The 15,971-nt window shown below is 52.2% G+C and overlaps 1 protein-coding gene across 1 annotated transcript in view; it reads right to left on the bottom strand.

Annotated features, from left to right (window-relative positions):
• Positions 1-15,971, bottom strand: part of DLGAP2 (DLG associated protein 2) — a 459,183-nt gene that overhangs the window by 109,474 nt on the left and 333,738 nt on the right. The window contains exon 5 of the mRNA XM_040242864.1: positions 2,537-2,602. Coding sequence (XP_040098798.1) covers positions 2,537-2,602 — 66 coding nt within the window. The remainder of the gene's footprint in view (positions 1-2,536; positions 2,603-15,971) is intronic.

Raw genomic sequence — 15,971 nt, 5'->3', positions numbered from 1 at the left:
CTTCAGAGAGGACGTCTGAGCCCTGAGATGGCTAAAGGCAAGGAGTGTGGGTCTCATCTCCAAAAAGATGACTTCACTCATCTGTCACTAAAGAAAATTTAAGGGTTTTCAGTAAATGTCACACACCTTTCCTTGGCGCTTTTGAAATTGAGGCCAGTTAAGAAACATAAGCAGTATCTTGAATGGGACCAGAGGCAGAGTTCCTCCGCTGTTCTCTGCCTTTAACCTAGGCCAGGCAGTGAAGGGTCTCTCTGCGTTTTGTAAATGGCGGTGACTCACTTCACCGCAACAGCGTCCGCATCATTATGAAGTGTTCTAAATTTTAATGCAACATGGTAGAATCAGAAGCTCAGAAGAGCCTTTAAAAACTTCTCCATTTTCACCTTCCTGATTTAGAGATGAGGAAACTAGAAAACTCAGTTTGGAAAATGTCTACAATGACGATGTCTGCTCCCAGTTACTTACTGTAGCAGCAATGGGAACATAACTCAGACCTTCTCACCTTCCTTTCTCCCTCTGTTCTTCGCTGCCTCCTTTCGGGAACCTTCTATAAACGGTGCTTGCACACGCTCTACGCCGTGTCCCTGACCTGAGGCACGAGATGGAGTCACTAGGGGCTGCTTACCGACAACAAGCCCACCGGGAACCGGTGCCCACATGCCCCCAGGTGATGTTGACCGTGAGAGGCGGTCGCACTCTTGGGTTTCGGCGGGTGGGCTGCTCGAGACCCCTCGGCCCCGCTTCTGTGGGCACACTGCTGCCCGGAGCCCCAGCCAGTCCAGCAGCCACATGGCTCTCTCCTGAGTTGCCTGACGGCTGATGGGGCCTCCGTGGTGACCACGTGGGGACGGGGCAACATTCCCAGAGCGACTCTGTGGCCAAGTCACCACATCCTCCGGCTGGTCTCTCCCCAAGTCCTTTGAAGCATGCCTGTTCTGCTCACTGGAGGCGCCAACCCTCCCCTCACATCCAGACTGCAGAGACGGCCCACTAAGCACCTTCTGTCCCTAATAGTGTGGTGGCTTCTGCCCAACAAGGAGAGCCAGGCCCCCGCACTCGGGCTGGGCTGGCCCAGGGGACACAGCAACCCGCGGACTGCGCCTGCCCAGAGGGTCAGCTCCTGGGTGGATGCAGCCCCTGCACCAGCCCCCAGGGATCCCCACCATGAACATGGAGATGTAACCTCAGGGCGCCAAGTCCTGTTACAGAAAAGGGTTGCTGCCACAGACACAGCAGTGATGCTGAGCCGTCCCAGACCCAGGACAAATGCAGGTGAGTTACCATCAATGTCTCAGGAGACAGACGCCCCACGAGTCACCCTTTCATCCGGAAGCTTCACAGAGTGAAACCGAAACCATCACAAGCAGATTCATTCCAACAACACAGCCAGAACTCCTTCTAAGAAGGAGTTTTTACAATAAATAATTCTATTGGCTGATTTTCAGATAGAGAAAGGCTTGGTTAAACTGGCCAGTTGGAAATCAATTTCTAGTTCAATCATAACCAGTGACATACTGTCATTCCTTTAGGACTACCCCTGGTTTCACAGTTTTACATTGAAAAGCAAACTTTTTCTGGTTCTAATTTCCTTTTAAAGAAAACACAGCTACACACAAAAGAACTCCTGTGATTTCAATATTATTCTTGAAGCTAATCAATAAGAAACATATCACTGGCTAAAGATTGGATACAAATTAAGAAAAATTCAAACTTAAATAGAAAGCAGACTTATGATGCATAAGCTGGCCTCAGTGCAGCCACGGCAGACGGGCGTGAGAAGCCGAGGAGGCAGCTGCAAGTCCTTCGGGTGAATAACCTCATTAGGTGGACGTCCAGGAGCCCGGGGCTGCGGGGAGGGCGTGTATTCTCAGCTAAGTTTCATGTGGATGCCGCTCAACCGTTTGACGCTGAATTTATCCAACACTCCTTGTTTCCAGCAGGAGCACTTGCCCCGTTTTATGTAAGCCCGACTCCATGTCAAACGGTGATGGCCGAGTCTGGTCCAGCTTCAATGTGTCCGTGGTGCATAAAAATAAAATTTGCACGTGATTTTAATGAGCACTGGGGAAAATAGAGTATGACAGTAATTTGGAAGCAAGCACATAATTGCACTCAGCATCCAAACCACAGTGGAGGTGGCCTCGCCTGGAGAATTCAGCTGTTTAATGTCAAGTAACAGTTACCTGAAAAAAAATGCAAATAAAACAGCCTTTCCTTCCCTCAGATTGACTGAGGGTTTTAGTGAAGGAGGAGGAAAGGAGAGGGGTCTCATTCTACATAAGTAGACGTGTCTCAATTATGTTACTGCAGCCTTAATAATTAACAGTAATAACTATTTAATAATTCATCCATGACGATCTGGAGCAAATGTGTTCACACCTAGAGCGCCCACCATGTTTACAAACTGCTATTTAGGAAAAGCTCTCACTACATCTACTTGGTTCTGACTAGGAGCCCTGAGGGCAACTGTACACGTGAAGCCATTTGTAAGCAGGGTGCTGGTGCCCTGAGCAGCGCCCAGCGCAGGGTACTCTACCTGGGTCGTCCTCAGCCGGCCCCGGGAAGCTGATGCCCGGCTGGGCCAGGTCCACGCCCTCCTCCTCTGCAAAGAGAGAGACAGTTAAGGTTCAGTGCGGCTCCATGCTCCCTTCCGCAGACTCTCAGCACAGGACGTGCTTCCCCACCCGTGCAGATGCCCATGACCTGCTCTGGCACCAGGGGCCGAAAGTGCAGGAGCCAGCACTTTTCTGATGACAGCTCAGTGGTGGCAGGCGCACATCTGCCCCATGGAGGCACCTGCTCTGGGGGCCGTGCAAGGGGTCTCGGCTGTGCCCCGGCTTCCTGCAGATTCTCTGCCTGAGGACAGGATTCTGCAAACCCAGCTGCTAGGCCCATGTGTGCCAGTGAGCCCCACACGGCCCTGAGGAGGCCCCTCTGTCATCTGGAAGCCTGGTACTCCCCATGGCCTATTCCGCCAAACTGGACGTCTGCAGTCACTGTTCTCTTGTGAATACGAGTTCATCTGAGGTCACTTTTGTTCATATCTCCTTTCCTTCTGTTGGGAGAACATCTCGGGTCCTGGCATTGATTTTCCATTATCAGCTCTGTGGTCAGTGTAGAAATGGACGCTGTATCTTAGCAGTATGTACAAGGCCTTGGGGGTCATCTCTCCCTGGCCCTTCCTTCCCAGATGGACAGCGAAGCCAAAGAGCTGAAAGGCCTGGTTGTTTGTCCAGCTGGACCCAGGGAGCTGGACCCAGAGACACCCGTGGCCATCTGAACTGGGCTCACTCAGTGAGCTGGGTGCTTCTGTTTGCTGGTTGCTCTGGGCTCCTTGCGAGCTGCTGGGCAGCCCAGGGGCGTCTGCCCCAAGCCAGGGGGAGTGTGTGCAGGCAGCTGGAGATGGGGTGCTTCAGGTAAGGTTCATATATGTACCATCATTTGGGCCCATATTTCTACAATATGACTCTAAATAAAATTACATATTCAGACCTGCGTTCATGCAGGTGTCCAACATTCTGGTAATTACATCCTTCTGTCAATCCCGAATATAGTTACAAGATACAGTCACAGGAGGCTTCATTTTAGGACACTACTGATCACCTCACTGACATTTTCACCATCTCCAAACCAGCAAAAAGGCAACATCCACTTGCAGTGAGTATACAGGACGCTAAGAGAGAAGATGGGGGTCTGGCTGTGAAAGGCACTCACAGATGTGGCCACGTCTCGGGTTAATCAGGGTGGTCTTTCATCTTACGGGGTCTCCCAGGTGCTGCTTTTAAAGTACAAGCCTTGTACGTTTCTACATGTCTCATAAATGTCTGTCTGGATTGGGGTAAGTACTTTGCAAAAGAGCTAATTTGAAATATTTCACATAATTCAGTATGCCCCATTTGTAATGGCTAGGAGGACTTTCTGCACATCTGAAGTCCTGTTTTCCTGCTAATAAGCCATCAATGACAAAGCTGGCCGGTCAGGTGACCGCATTAAAGATAATATGAAACTGAAGATGCCACATTTCATTTGTTTAGAAGCATAATGCAATAGGATGTGCAGTGCTAATTAAATACAGTTGCCATGGAGACCATGTTCACGTGGTCAGTGTTATTAACTTGAAAACCGTCTACATGAGGTGGGTCACAGAGAATAAAGGAGAATAAACTGAAACAAGGAGCCTTAGATTCAGATCCCACTTGTTCTCCTTAAACACACACAAGCACAGAAACAAAGGGACGAGCTTTTACAGTATGAACTTGAACTATGAGCTGACATCACACAATGACAAAACGCCCAGCGGATGTGGACGGACAGACAGAGCCCAGCATGTACCAGCCGCCCGTGGCCTCCTACCAGGGCAGGTAGGTCTCACCATCGGAGGACAAGGAACGACCCGCGGTGTGCAAAGGGCAGCCCTGGGTCGTGAGGCGGATGTGACCAGTGGCTGGCCCCTGCTCCAGTCACGGTGAAGGGAGGCTTGGGAAAACCCTCCAGCCGCACACACGGAGCTCAGGCCGAGGGCAAACACCTTCGACGCCTCTTCTTCTGGCTCTACGGCCTGGCCAAGTGGGCTTCCCTCAGAGCCGTGCTGGCGTCACCAGCGGCTCCAGCCCTGCCTCACTGCTGGCTTTGTCCCCTCAGCTCACGCCCCGTGTTCTTGACACGCAGGCCAGCCTAGAACCCTGACTTGGGCACCGTGTAGCCCATGCGCACGGGGCCACCTGAGGGCCAGTCAGGGCGTCCACAGAGGGGTCAGGGGTCAGGTCTTACAATCATGCTCCAGGTGTCAGGGCATCAGCGCTGCAGTGAGGGCTGAGGACAGCGAGGGGGTGGCGTCACCGGGGACACGGGGAGGGGAGAAGGCCCGCTCCCAGTCCAGCTCCTCGCCGGAGCTCCGCGCATGTGGTGTTTTCCCTGCCGCCGCCAGGCGTCCAGCACAGTGGGCTCCCCACCCCATGTGCGTCCACTAGTCACCACTACCCACCCAGGTGTGATCCCGGGACGTGGCTGTGAGGCGCGGCCGTCCTTCCAGTCTTGGGAAGTCAGGACGGCCCAGGACAGCAGGGCGGCTGCGCTTCCCAGCAGGCGGGGTTACCAAGCCACCACCCCGACTGCCCTGTGACTCCCCCGCAGTCCCTGCAGAATCAAGGGTCTGAGGGGTATTTTCAGATGAAGTCTGCACAGAATTCCCAGGACGAGAAAGGATGCTGTGGGCACAGTCTGGGAGCCTGGGGGTAAGAGGCGGTGTCTTGGGGTGTCTGCTCCCCCTTCTGCAGCCCTCAGAGCTCCCCTGCAGAGCCCAAGAGCAGCTGTGACACATCTCCCCCGACCCCCAGGACATCCTGGGGAGACCCACGCCCACCTCCCAGTGTGGCTGGGACGACTGGCATGGGAAATGAGGGCAGCAGCACTGGAAGCTTTGCGATTAAATTTAGGTTCCAAGTCTGACTGGGGACCCCAGGCCCTCATCACACCCGCCCAAGTCCGGCTGTGCCCCTGGTCCTCCCTGGGGTGCGGACCCTCTTCAGCCAAGCCCGGGGCTCCGTCCAGCTCAGCCCACCTGTGCTCCACCCACTCGCCCTTCCTTCGCCTGATCCACCTGGTCCACCCGCACACGTTGAGTTCACTCACACCCCTGGCCTCACTCAGATCCTCTGCCAGTTACACAGTCACTGGCCATCAGGCTCTAGGAGGACTGAGCCGCAAGCCTCTGCAGCCGTTGACCTTCAGTCCCACCTGAAAGGAGTTCAGGGAGGAGGTGCTCTGTGCTCCAGGAAAACTCATTAACAGGCCTTCAGATAGATATTTTTTGGAGACTTTAAAACCCAAATTCTTGTCTCGCCCCTTCTTAGAAAAGCACTAAAACCATCAACTAAAATGTCCACTCCTGTGACCAGGAGAGCCTACACCTGGTTTTGGCTTGGCCGCACTGACCTTTTGCCAGGGTTGCACACATGCTGGCCAGACCCCCAGCTCTTGGAAGTGGTTCCTCAAGCTAGCGGGAGGCTGTGGGGCCACAGCCCTCAGTAATGACCCTGACCTCACGGCTCTCAGGCTGTGCGCTTTTCCCCAGTGGACACCTGCTGACCTCCTGCACGGATGCATCTCTGCAGAACCGCGTGAGGCTGCAAGGCCAGCGAGGACTTCTCAGCCCCTCTGGGACCCCTCCCTACTGTCTGTCTCTTTAAAGATGGAGATGGGGAGAGTGGAGTCAGGACAAAGGTTCTGCTGGTGGAAATGTCTCCTGACTGCGCATCCTCCTGATGGACATGGAGCCGCGGAGTCAGGGTGATGACCTCGGGGGGCGTGACCTCATCTCCAGGCGTGACACATGGTGGCTACCTCTGGATGCACCAGGAGATGCTGGGTGAGTTCAGCTTACTGAAGGAGCACCCACAAAGCCTGCCCGGTCTCTAGATTCTCCGCCCTCTGTGAAGTCTGCTCCTGCAGAAACCACACTCCAGGCCTCATCTCAGCTGCCCCCCTAATGAGAGGACTTGCAGCCGCACAGATTCGGGACCATCCCCACTCATGAGGACAATGACACTGATGAGCTCCCCATCCCTCCTCCTCCGCTCCAGTCACAGCTGCGCCTGCATCCGGCCCAGCAGGACCGCTACGGATGGCTTTTCTTTGAAACCCACAAAAATGCTCATAATTTTACTTTGAACCAAGGATCAAGTCTCAGAAGATGCTGTCCTGAAGTCTGCAGAAATTTCACTTAGAGTTAAATGCCACTTAAATAAGGTGAGAGCAAACTCAGGTCATGAGAGGCAGCCCCAGGGACATGGGCAAGGACAGGGGGTCTCCCAAGGCAGGAACTCCTGAAGCCCCTATGGGGATGTCGGGGTTCACACCCCTGCTCGCCACTGGGGAGTTGCTTCCCTGGTTAGAGGGCTTCCAGGCCCTCATCACGCATTCGAACAAATCACAAATCATCTTCCACAGGAATTCACAGATGACTGAGGGCACGTGCACTTTACTTTGAATTTCTCTGGACTCAGAAAAAAGACAAAAAAATGCTGAAGTAAAAAGAAGACTTTCTCAGGTAAAAGAGGAAAACTTCAGGGTGAAACTTACCTATCTGTTCTTAAATTTGAACATAACTCACTTCAAAAGTGACATTAATTACATTTTATATAATATGTTTTGAAATCTAAATTCCAAATGAATGTAGTGTCAAATCCTTTGTATCACCATATGTATTTGATATGGTTTTACACCTAAGTTTGCTTGAAGACATGTTCACCATGTTTAAACTGGAAAAATAGTTTTAAAGACGGCTGTAAAGCAGTTTCCAAAGATTAGAAAAAGCTGCCCTGCGCAACTGAGCTGTCCCTGCCTGTCCCTGGGCTTGGTAACTGTCTCAGAGCTGGGCGTGAACGATGCAGAAACCATGCGCCTTCTTTGTCTCTGATGGGTGGTTCTCCACCAGTGTATCAGAAGTCCCTGGGTAGGGCAGCCAAGGATACCCAGACACTCTGAATTTCAGAAAACAAAACAATAACTTTGCAGTAGATCTCAAATAGAATTTGTTGTGTGTCTGAAATTCAAACTCACCAGGGCATCTTGTATCTTTATTTGGTAAATCAGTGCCCTGGGGGCTTTGAGAAGAATGTTCACTCACTCCAGGAGGTTTTGGGTGAAGAGGAAAACCCTCCCCCATCTCCCTGTGATATCTCCTGCTTGCTGGAGAGGAGTTTTTCAGGCACTTTAAATGTTATGAAAGGCCACAATGTTAATGTCTAAGCACTCTAAATTCTTTATTTGATATTTCACCTCAATTTTCTACACTTGATGAATTTCCCGCATCTCCCGGTTCCTTCCAGAGGGTTGAGTTCACCCAAGTGTAAGGGCTTTAAGGAGCCAGGGTTAACAAGAGAGCCAGTGACCCAGTGATCCTGTGTCTCTTCCTGGATTTTGTGCAAACGACTCAAGGGTAAAGTACTGATGCTCCATTTTTTCCCCTTTAAAAAAATTGGCTAGCCTTGATTTTTCAAATATCCAATTAAAGCAGAATGGTTAAATAAATTACGGAACAATCACAGCATGGAATGTTAGAGAGCTTTTAACCGTTTCTGAAATTCTCGGTGCAATGCTACAAAGAGATAGCCAAGAGCCAACTCTGAGTGTTTTATGATTCTCGTCAGCTTGGAAAAAGAAAAAAAGAAAGACTGGGGGCCATTTACCAGGATGCCAAGAGCGACTGCCTCCAGCTGGAGGAATTACAGCCACATTTTGTTTTCCTCTTTAAACTTTTTGTATTTTCCAGATTTTCTCCAGCCATCCTGCATGTGCTTTATAAATCCAAAAGAGATGATAAAAGTACTTGGTGTTCCACAGACTCCAGCAGAACCAACATCTGTTTTCTTCTTTATTGGAATTAGATGGGCTGGCTCCCAAGTCCGTCTTCTTTCCTGCTCCATGTGGGAATGAACCTCTGCAGCCCCTGCAGGCGTCCGGGAGGGGGGTTAGGATCTGTCTTGGGAAGGTGATGGGGACAGCACGTGTCCTGGGCACTGTTACTTTCATCGTCTTTCCTGGGGGTCGCCTGTCCCCTCTCCTTTCTGGGTTGCTCGTTAAAGACCCTCCTTTGCCTGCATCAAAACCTGGGCTCAGAAAACAGAGTGCTAAAGTCACTCCTACTGAAGGACACATGAGCTCAGTCAGTCTTCCTGAGCTCTGCCTCTGTGTCTGGGCACTATCCACGCCCAGAGGGACGGGGCCCCTGTGGACGCCACCATGCAGAGGGTTTCACCCCACGATCACGGTGGGGGAGGAGGGCCTGGGCTGCCCACCAGCCCTGCTGCAGCCGTGCTGGGGGCCCTGAAGGGCAGTGTGTGGCTGGACCTGCCTCAGCATGGGTTCGCCCGATGACTAAAATTTCTTTCAAAAGGCATCATTTAACAGCAAGGACCTACTGTACAGCACAGGGAACGATATTCAATATCTTGTAATACATGATAATGGAAAAGAATCTGAAAAGTAATGATTTGTGTAACTAATTCACTTGATGTTCACTTGAAATTAACACAACATTATAAATCAACTATACTTCAATTAAAAAAAGAAAAGGAAAAAAAAAGATACAATGTAAAAGGTCATATTTTCACAGCTGCTGTGTCACTGACTTCACAATGCAGGAGACCTGGGTTCGATCCCTGGGTCGGGAAGATCCCCTGGAGAAGGAAATGGCAACCCATTCCAGTATTCTTGCCTGGAGAATCCCATGGACGGAGGATCCTGGTGGGCTACAGTTCATGAGGTCGCAAAGAGTCAGACACGACTGAGCGACTTCACTTTCACTGTGCCACGGAACCTAGCCCGTTTGGAAAGGAGACTTGAGGGGATCACTGAGGGGTGTCCCAGCCTCTGTGTCCTGTACCCCCTTGTGTGAAAGACATTTCCTGCACCTGCCCACTCTCAGGCCCTGAAACCCCGCTCATGTCCACCCCACAGCTGCCCGTGGACACCCAGGACTGGGTGCTGTGCCTCTGAGTCAGGCCTGTAGTCTGGCAGGAAAGCTGCAGGAAACAGTGCCTGCAGGGCTCAGAAGGCAGGCAGGAACCAGCTGTGAGGACGAGCGCCATCTGTGTGGCTTTGTGGGCGAGGACAGTGGCTTCTTAGAGCAGCTCACTTACAGATAAGATACACTTTTAATTCCAGTCATTCTGCAGTTAAAATGTAATATATTCAGTTCTTACACAGACTGGAATAAACTCAATTATGTACAAAATTCATTATAAAGTCCATATATTAAAATATTTCATAGCCAAAATGTTATGTAGTCTTACTTTCTGAAAGAAACCTTGGAAATTTGATTTGCGGTTGGCTGTTTCAGCTCCCGAATCTTTGTAAATACCCACTTCCAGGGCCCCTCGGCCATAAAACTGCATTTTGATCTACACCTCAGAGCTGCAGTTATTCATTTATTCCCCTTTGGATATTAATAAAAGCATCATATTTGTTAGGAAATGACAGATGAACCTGGTTACGTTAACAAATCACGTCCAGGGCATCTATCTTTACGTCAAATTTACTCCCAGGAAACCAAATAACATACAAAGCTTCACGGTAGCACCTGTATTGCAGTTCACTTTTAAAGCCCTTGGATTCCAGATTGATTCGGCTTTAACAAATCGTGTGGTCCTTGACCTAAAACCTGCCCAGCGGCGTCGGTGCCGGCAACTGGCTGCCCCCCTGCCCCCGTATGGTTTCAGGAAACGCTGGTCTCGCGGGTCACGGTGGAGCGCGGCGAGCTAGACGCCAGCTTCCCCATCTGCTCGCGCTTCAGGAGGTTCGCAGCTGCAGGAACGCACGCATCTCCACATTTTAATGCGTGTTTGTGACCCAAGTGCGCGGCTCTCAACCTCCCGGTTCACTGGCAGCGAATCCGCCTGGAGCCATTTGTGTTTCCATAATGAGAGCCCTGGCAACGCCACCGCACTCAGCAGGAGAGCCTCGCCAGCTCCGAGCCGGTGAGGCAGAAGCGAGGGAGGAGGCCGATCGGCGGGGCGGGGCCTGGGAGTCGAGGGGCGCGGGCCGTTCCTGGGGACACGGCGCAGCTTGTCACGGCCTCAGCTTGCCTGGGGACGCCGAGCAGAGGCCCCGGATCCCCCCTCTCAGGGAGGACCACGCCCCAAGCTGTGGGCACACGACGGACACCATCCACATGATGGGGCGGCCGTCTTTCCTAAGCCTCAGCGGCCGGACGCTGCCCCGCCTGAGCAGTGCCCACGTGGTCCTGAGCGCGCGCCCGGCTTGGCTGCCTTCCACCAGCGTCCCTGCGCACCGGGCCCTCCGCGGGGCATTCGGGGCGTCCTCACCCCTGACGTCTCCACGGAAACGTCCCCCCCACCCCCAACGTCTCAACATCGTCTCCACGGCGCGAACTTTTATTCCTAGAACACGTTCCTGAAGGCCGTACTACTCCTTTCTCGCCTACATGCGCCTCGCGGCCGGTCCATCCTAAGCAGGTTCCCATGAACTTGGAAGAAGCGCGGCTGCTTTCAACCCCGTGAATAGGAGCTGAGTCCTGCCGGAGCGCAAGGGTGGCAAAGCCAGGGAAAGTCTGCGACTCATTAACTGAGTTTACAGTGTAGAGCGGGTCTGGCTCTCCAACCCCACCTAAATGACACTGAAGAAGCTTATCATAAGTACCTGGAAAGATGAGGGCAAAGGAGGAAACAATACATTTTTTAAAACAGAAAAATGACAGGGCAGCTGCATTAAAATCATTCCAATTTCCGAGCTCATTTCTGAAGCCTCCTGTCAAGGTAAACTCAGCGTCCACACGGTTCTCTTTGGCTCCGTGAGAGAGACTGTGGAAACGACTGGTATTGGTGGACAAGTTTCACCCTCAGTTTACTCAGTTCAGTCCAGTTCAGTCTCTCAGTCGTGTCCGAATCTTTGCGACCCCATGAATCGCAGCATGCCAGGCCTCCCTGTCCATCACCAACTCCCGGAGTTCACTCAGACTCATGTCCATCGAGTCAGTGATGCCATCCAGCCATCTCATCCTCTGTCATCCCCTTCTCCTCCTGCCCCCAATCCCTCCCAGCATCAGAGTCTTTTCCAAGGAGTCAACTCTTCGCAGGAGGTGGCCAAAGTACTGGAGTTTCAGCTTTAGCATCATTCCTTCCAAAGAAATCCCAGGGCTGATCTCCTTCAGAATGGACTGGTTGGATCTCCCTGCAGTCCAAGGGACTCTCAAGAGTCTTCTCCAACACCACAGTTCAAAAGCATCAGTTCTTCGGCGCTCAGCCTTATTCACAGTCCAACTCTCACATCCATACATGACCACAGGAAAAACCCTGGCCTTGACTAGATGGACCTTAGTCGGCAAAGTAATGTCATTCTCATCAAAATTTAAAACAACGCTTCCTCAGTGACGTGGTAGCCACAGAGACAAAACAAAGTCCCAACAGGGCAGATGTTAGTGAGGAAAAGAGTGGGAAAGCTGGGGAGGAAGGTGCTGTGACTTGTTAAGGGGACACGTCAGTGTCCAGAAGACGCAGTCTGTGGACTCAGCTTGAGAGGGACTGAAACCATCTCAGAAGCCACAGCATGGCCCTTCGCCTCCCCCATTTCTCATATATTTATGGTCAATTGTTGCTGTTTAGTCACTCAGTCGTGTCTAACTCGTAGTGCAACACATTGGAAAGCATCAATTTTTCAGCAGTCAAGAATGTTTAATTTATGCACTAACAGTGTGAATACTTTCTCTCAGATGCTACAGCCATTTGGACAGGTGCCTGGCCTTCCCCTGGGGTCTCTGTTAGCTGCACTGGCTGAAGGAGGCAGGAAGGACCTGCCTTTCAAGGAGGCAGGAAGGTGCTTTCAAGTCAATCTTGAACCCCTTGAGTTTCTGGGTCTGATTCTGGGCTGTCACCAACAATGGAGAATTAAAGCTGCATGAAGGCCAGCTGGGCTCACCTGGATTCCCAGGGACAGAACCTGCCACCAGGTCTAGATTTCCCTTCTTTTCAAGTGTTCCGGGCAATAAGGTTCTATGGAGCTCATTTCAGCTCATTCTTATCTTAAAGAGTCACTCACGTTTCTCCTCTAAGTCAGAAATGTAGGATTCTGGAACTCATGAGCTGTTTGCTTGCTGGACCAGAGCAACAACACAGGTCTGAACGAGAGCCATCAGGGGGGACAGCGCTGGAGTCCAGTGGAGGCTCAGCACGGGGGCCCAGGAGGAGTCTAATTTCTGGGCTGGTCAAGGAATCCATTTTCCCAGACTTTAGAGCCTTAGACCATAAAATCCAACAAGCTGTCATCCAACTCTGACTTTTCCTCCTGAGATTTTTCTCTTAACGGCTTTGCCACCAGAGAAAAAGTGCGTTTCCTCTTCCCAGCTCAGGCCAGGGACACCGGGGCTGGCTGGTCACGGGCCCACATGGTGATCACACAGGAAGCACGTGAACCCACACCCAGAGGCTTTCTGAACACCCAGGTGACTCTTTTTCACTTCCATCATTCTCTTATTTTGTCAGCACCGATTCTCCGATTCGGCAAATCACTTATAAATGGCCCACTGGGCAACCAAGGATCAGCCATCTGTGTATTTGCTCACATCAACTCTTTCTTGATTTAAGTTGTTTTGAAGAAAACATGTGTGCCTACAAGCCTGTCCTGTGCTGTTGATGATGTGATGTTGAACAAAACCGGAGGAAAACTGGGTCGCCCCGGACCATCCTCCACCCCCACTCGCTCCCTTTCTGGAAAGTGCAGGGACCACCTCCCTGAAGCTGCATGGGGGCTCTGAACAGCAGAGAAGTCAAACCCCACCTCTGAAGACCCAGAAACCTTCACCGGCCACACGGTGGTCCTTGAATCATCAAAATGAGGAGGTGGACAGGGAGATGGTATGCAGTCGTTACTCAGCACACAGATTATGGGCTGGGCTGCAAGGCGTACCGGGGAGCCAGGGCCTCCCTGGGCACTGAGGGGATAAGCACACAGCAGGCCAGGCTCACATGAGGGTTAAACAGATGGACATACTGACAATTAGCACACGGACTGGGGCTCTTATTTCTTTAAATAGTCACAGAGCACAGCCCAGTTTAGATGCGCAACTGAGAAGCCGTCGCAATACATCCTGCACAACGAGCGCTGCCCAGACTGTCCCTCCGGGGAAAGCCTCCCACACACATTCCTGCTGCTCGTGCTACTTCACCGCCAAGCCTGGTGGAGCAGAAATACCACAAAACCAAGAGCCGGCTGGACCTGCGGACGCGGCCCAAAGTCCACTATTTTCTCTAGGGCGGGGCCAGCCAAACCCTCTGCGCTAAGGAGACAGGGATTGCCAACCCGCCAGGACCACACAGAGGGGGAGACTGAGCCCGTGGCTTCCGTGGTGGCCACGCCCGTCTCACAGGGATCAGCCCGCAGGGAAAGTCAGCTGCGCCTTCCCCTCCTGCCCCAGAGCCAGCTCCCCGCTAGGCAGGCTGCGTCCTGCCCCCACACCCAGGCTCCTATTCACCCCGGCCTCAGGGCAGTCAGTGCTCCAGACCTCGTCCGCCACTCAGGGCAGAGTGTCCTTAGGCAAAGACGGAGGTCATCTGTGTCCGGTGCTCTGAGCAGATGCGAATGACCGCCCCATCCACATCACAGCCGACGTGCCCTTAGGGTTCCCATCTGTGTTTCCTGGTGGCCAAGTCGAGGACATGCTTTTAGGATTCTGAAATGGAGCGCATTTCAGACTCAGAGCCTGGCTGTCACCAGGTCATGGCCTGCGCTGCCTGCTGTTGGGACAGGCTGGCCGTCTCGGGTCCTGGGTGCTGCTACTTGGTGATATGGGGCCTGATGAGGTTGATAGGTTTGTTTCCGACTAATATGGGAATATTAATTAGTTACTATTTCCTGGAGTTTTTGTGGTGAAAATTGCATTTGGCTAATGCTGCATTCTGACCTTCAGTTTATCCGTTAACCTCACAAATTTTCTTAGCACTCAGCTAACGACACATCCTTAGGAAGGAAGGAGTGAGATGGAATAACAGCCCCTCCACCACGAAGGCCCTCTGGGTTGCCAAACACAACTGAATTCAACTGGAGGCCATGCTAACGGAGAGACTGACACAGCAGGGACAATCTGGGGAGGAAGAGTGGCCGGAGACACAACCGTGCGCTCACCCAGGAGACCGAGGGCTGACAACTTCAGGCCTGACACCTGAGGAAGTCTCACGGGAACCTTAGACTTTCTGAGAAAACGGGCGACCACACACAGCCCTCGCTGCCTGTGCCAGGGCTGATCTCATCACAAGTCTCCAAGGCTTACCATCCTCCAAAGCTCAAGTCCCCAACCTAAACGGACAGCAGCTGCTGACTGGGACAGGCCCGGAAAGTAATGTGAGGTCTCAGGAAGTGAGAACCAAGCAGACAGCAAATGGCTCTTTTCTAAGAGAAACACAAGAAAAGGAACAGGAAGCCGAGGACGAAGCAGAAGGTGTTTCACTAACAGCATTTAGGGTCACGAGTGACAGCTCAGGAAAACCTGAGTCTCATGACGTAGGTAACTGCCCGTTTGCATAGTAACCAGAGGATCCCAGCCAGAACCAGGCCTGGAACCCGCCCCGAGTCCTCACAGCCCCCCGCCCAGCTGTGAAGTGGCGGTGGTCCTGCTGCCACTGACTTGGGTCACATTCAAACGGCCATGCGATCTTAACCGGGGGCTTAGACGCAGTGATTAGAGTGAAAGGTGCCGACTGGGGGAAAAGGAAGGTGGGTCATTTCCAAAGGTCATGTTAACCCCTTGTGTACAACGGAGGAAAAGGGACAAGCTACCTTGACAGAGGGCGATGAACCCAAAGAAATACAGAACCCCCACACCCTCACTATGAAAAATCCTTTTTCCGCTGGCCAGACACCACTGACTCCATTCACCTGAGCAAAACTCTAGCAAAGTCACTCCTTCCTGCCAACCACTGTCCCAAGCCAGCTGTTCTCTGGGCTCAGGGATCCTCCCTTCAGTCTTCACTTTCAATTCCCACCTTTAAGATTCTTCTGGGCCACGTAACCTGACTGCTGGTGGGCTCTGAGTCTGTGAACCATGAGAACCCATATGTTTAGACAAGAGGAAGTGAATGTCAGGGAAGAAAACAAGCAGCTATTTTGGATGCACACTCCTGCGAGCAGATGGGGAGGAGGCAGTTCGTCGTCAGCATAGACAGGTGAGCTGGGAGAGAGTCAACCCCAGAGCAGACAGGCACAGGTCCAAAGACGATGGATGGAGCCTCTGAGCTGGCTTCAAAGTCGCCTTTCTGAGCCAGAGTTTCAACAAAGGAGCAAGATTCCCCATAGAGGACTTAACAGAGAGAGTCCAGCTGAGTTGGGCCATGTGGAGGAAAAACAGAGTCACACAGAGGCTGAGGGAGAAGGCGTGGAAGCAGGAAAGCATGGACACGGAGCAGGGGGAAGAGGAGAGTGGACACAGAGCAGGGGGAGGAGGGGAGTCCTGGACACGGAGC

This window comes from Oryx dammah, unplaced genomic scaffold (assembly GCF_014754425.2).
Source record: "Oryx dammah isolate SB20612 unplaced genomic scaffold, SCBI_Odam_1.1 HiC_scaffold_7, whole genome shotgun sequence".
NCBI classification, from domain to species: domain Eukaryota; kingdom Metazoa; phylum Chordata; class Mammalia; order Artiodactyla; family Bovidae; genus Oryx; species Oryx dammah.
This window is presented reverse-complemented; position numbering and strand designations above follow the sequence as displayed.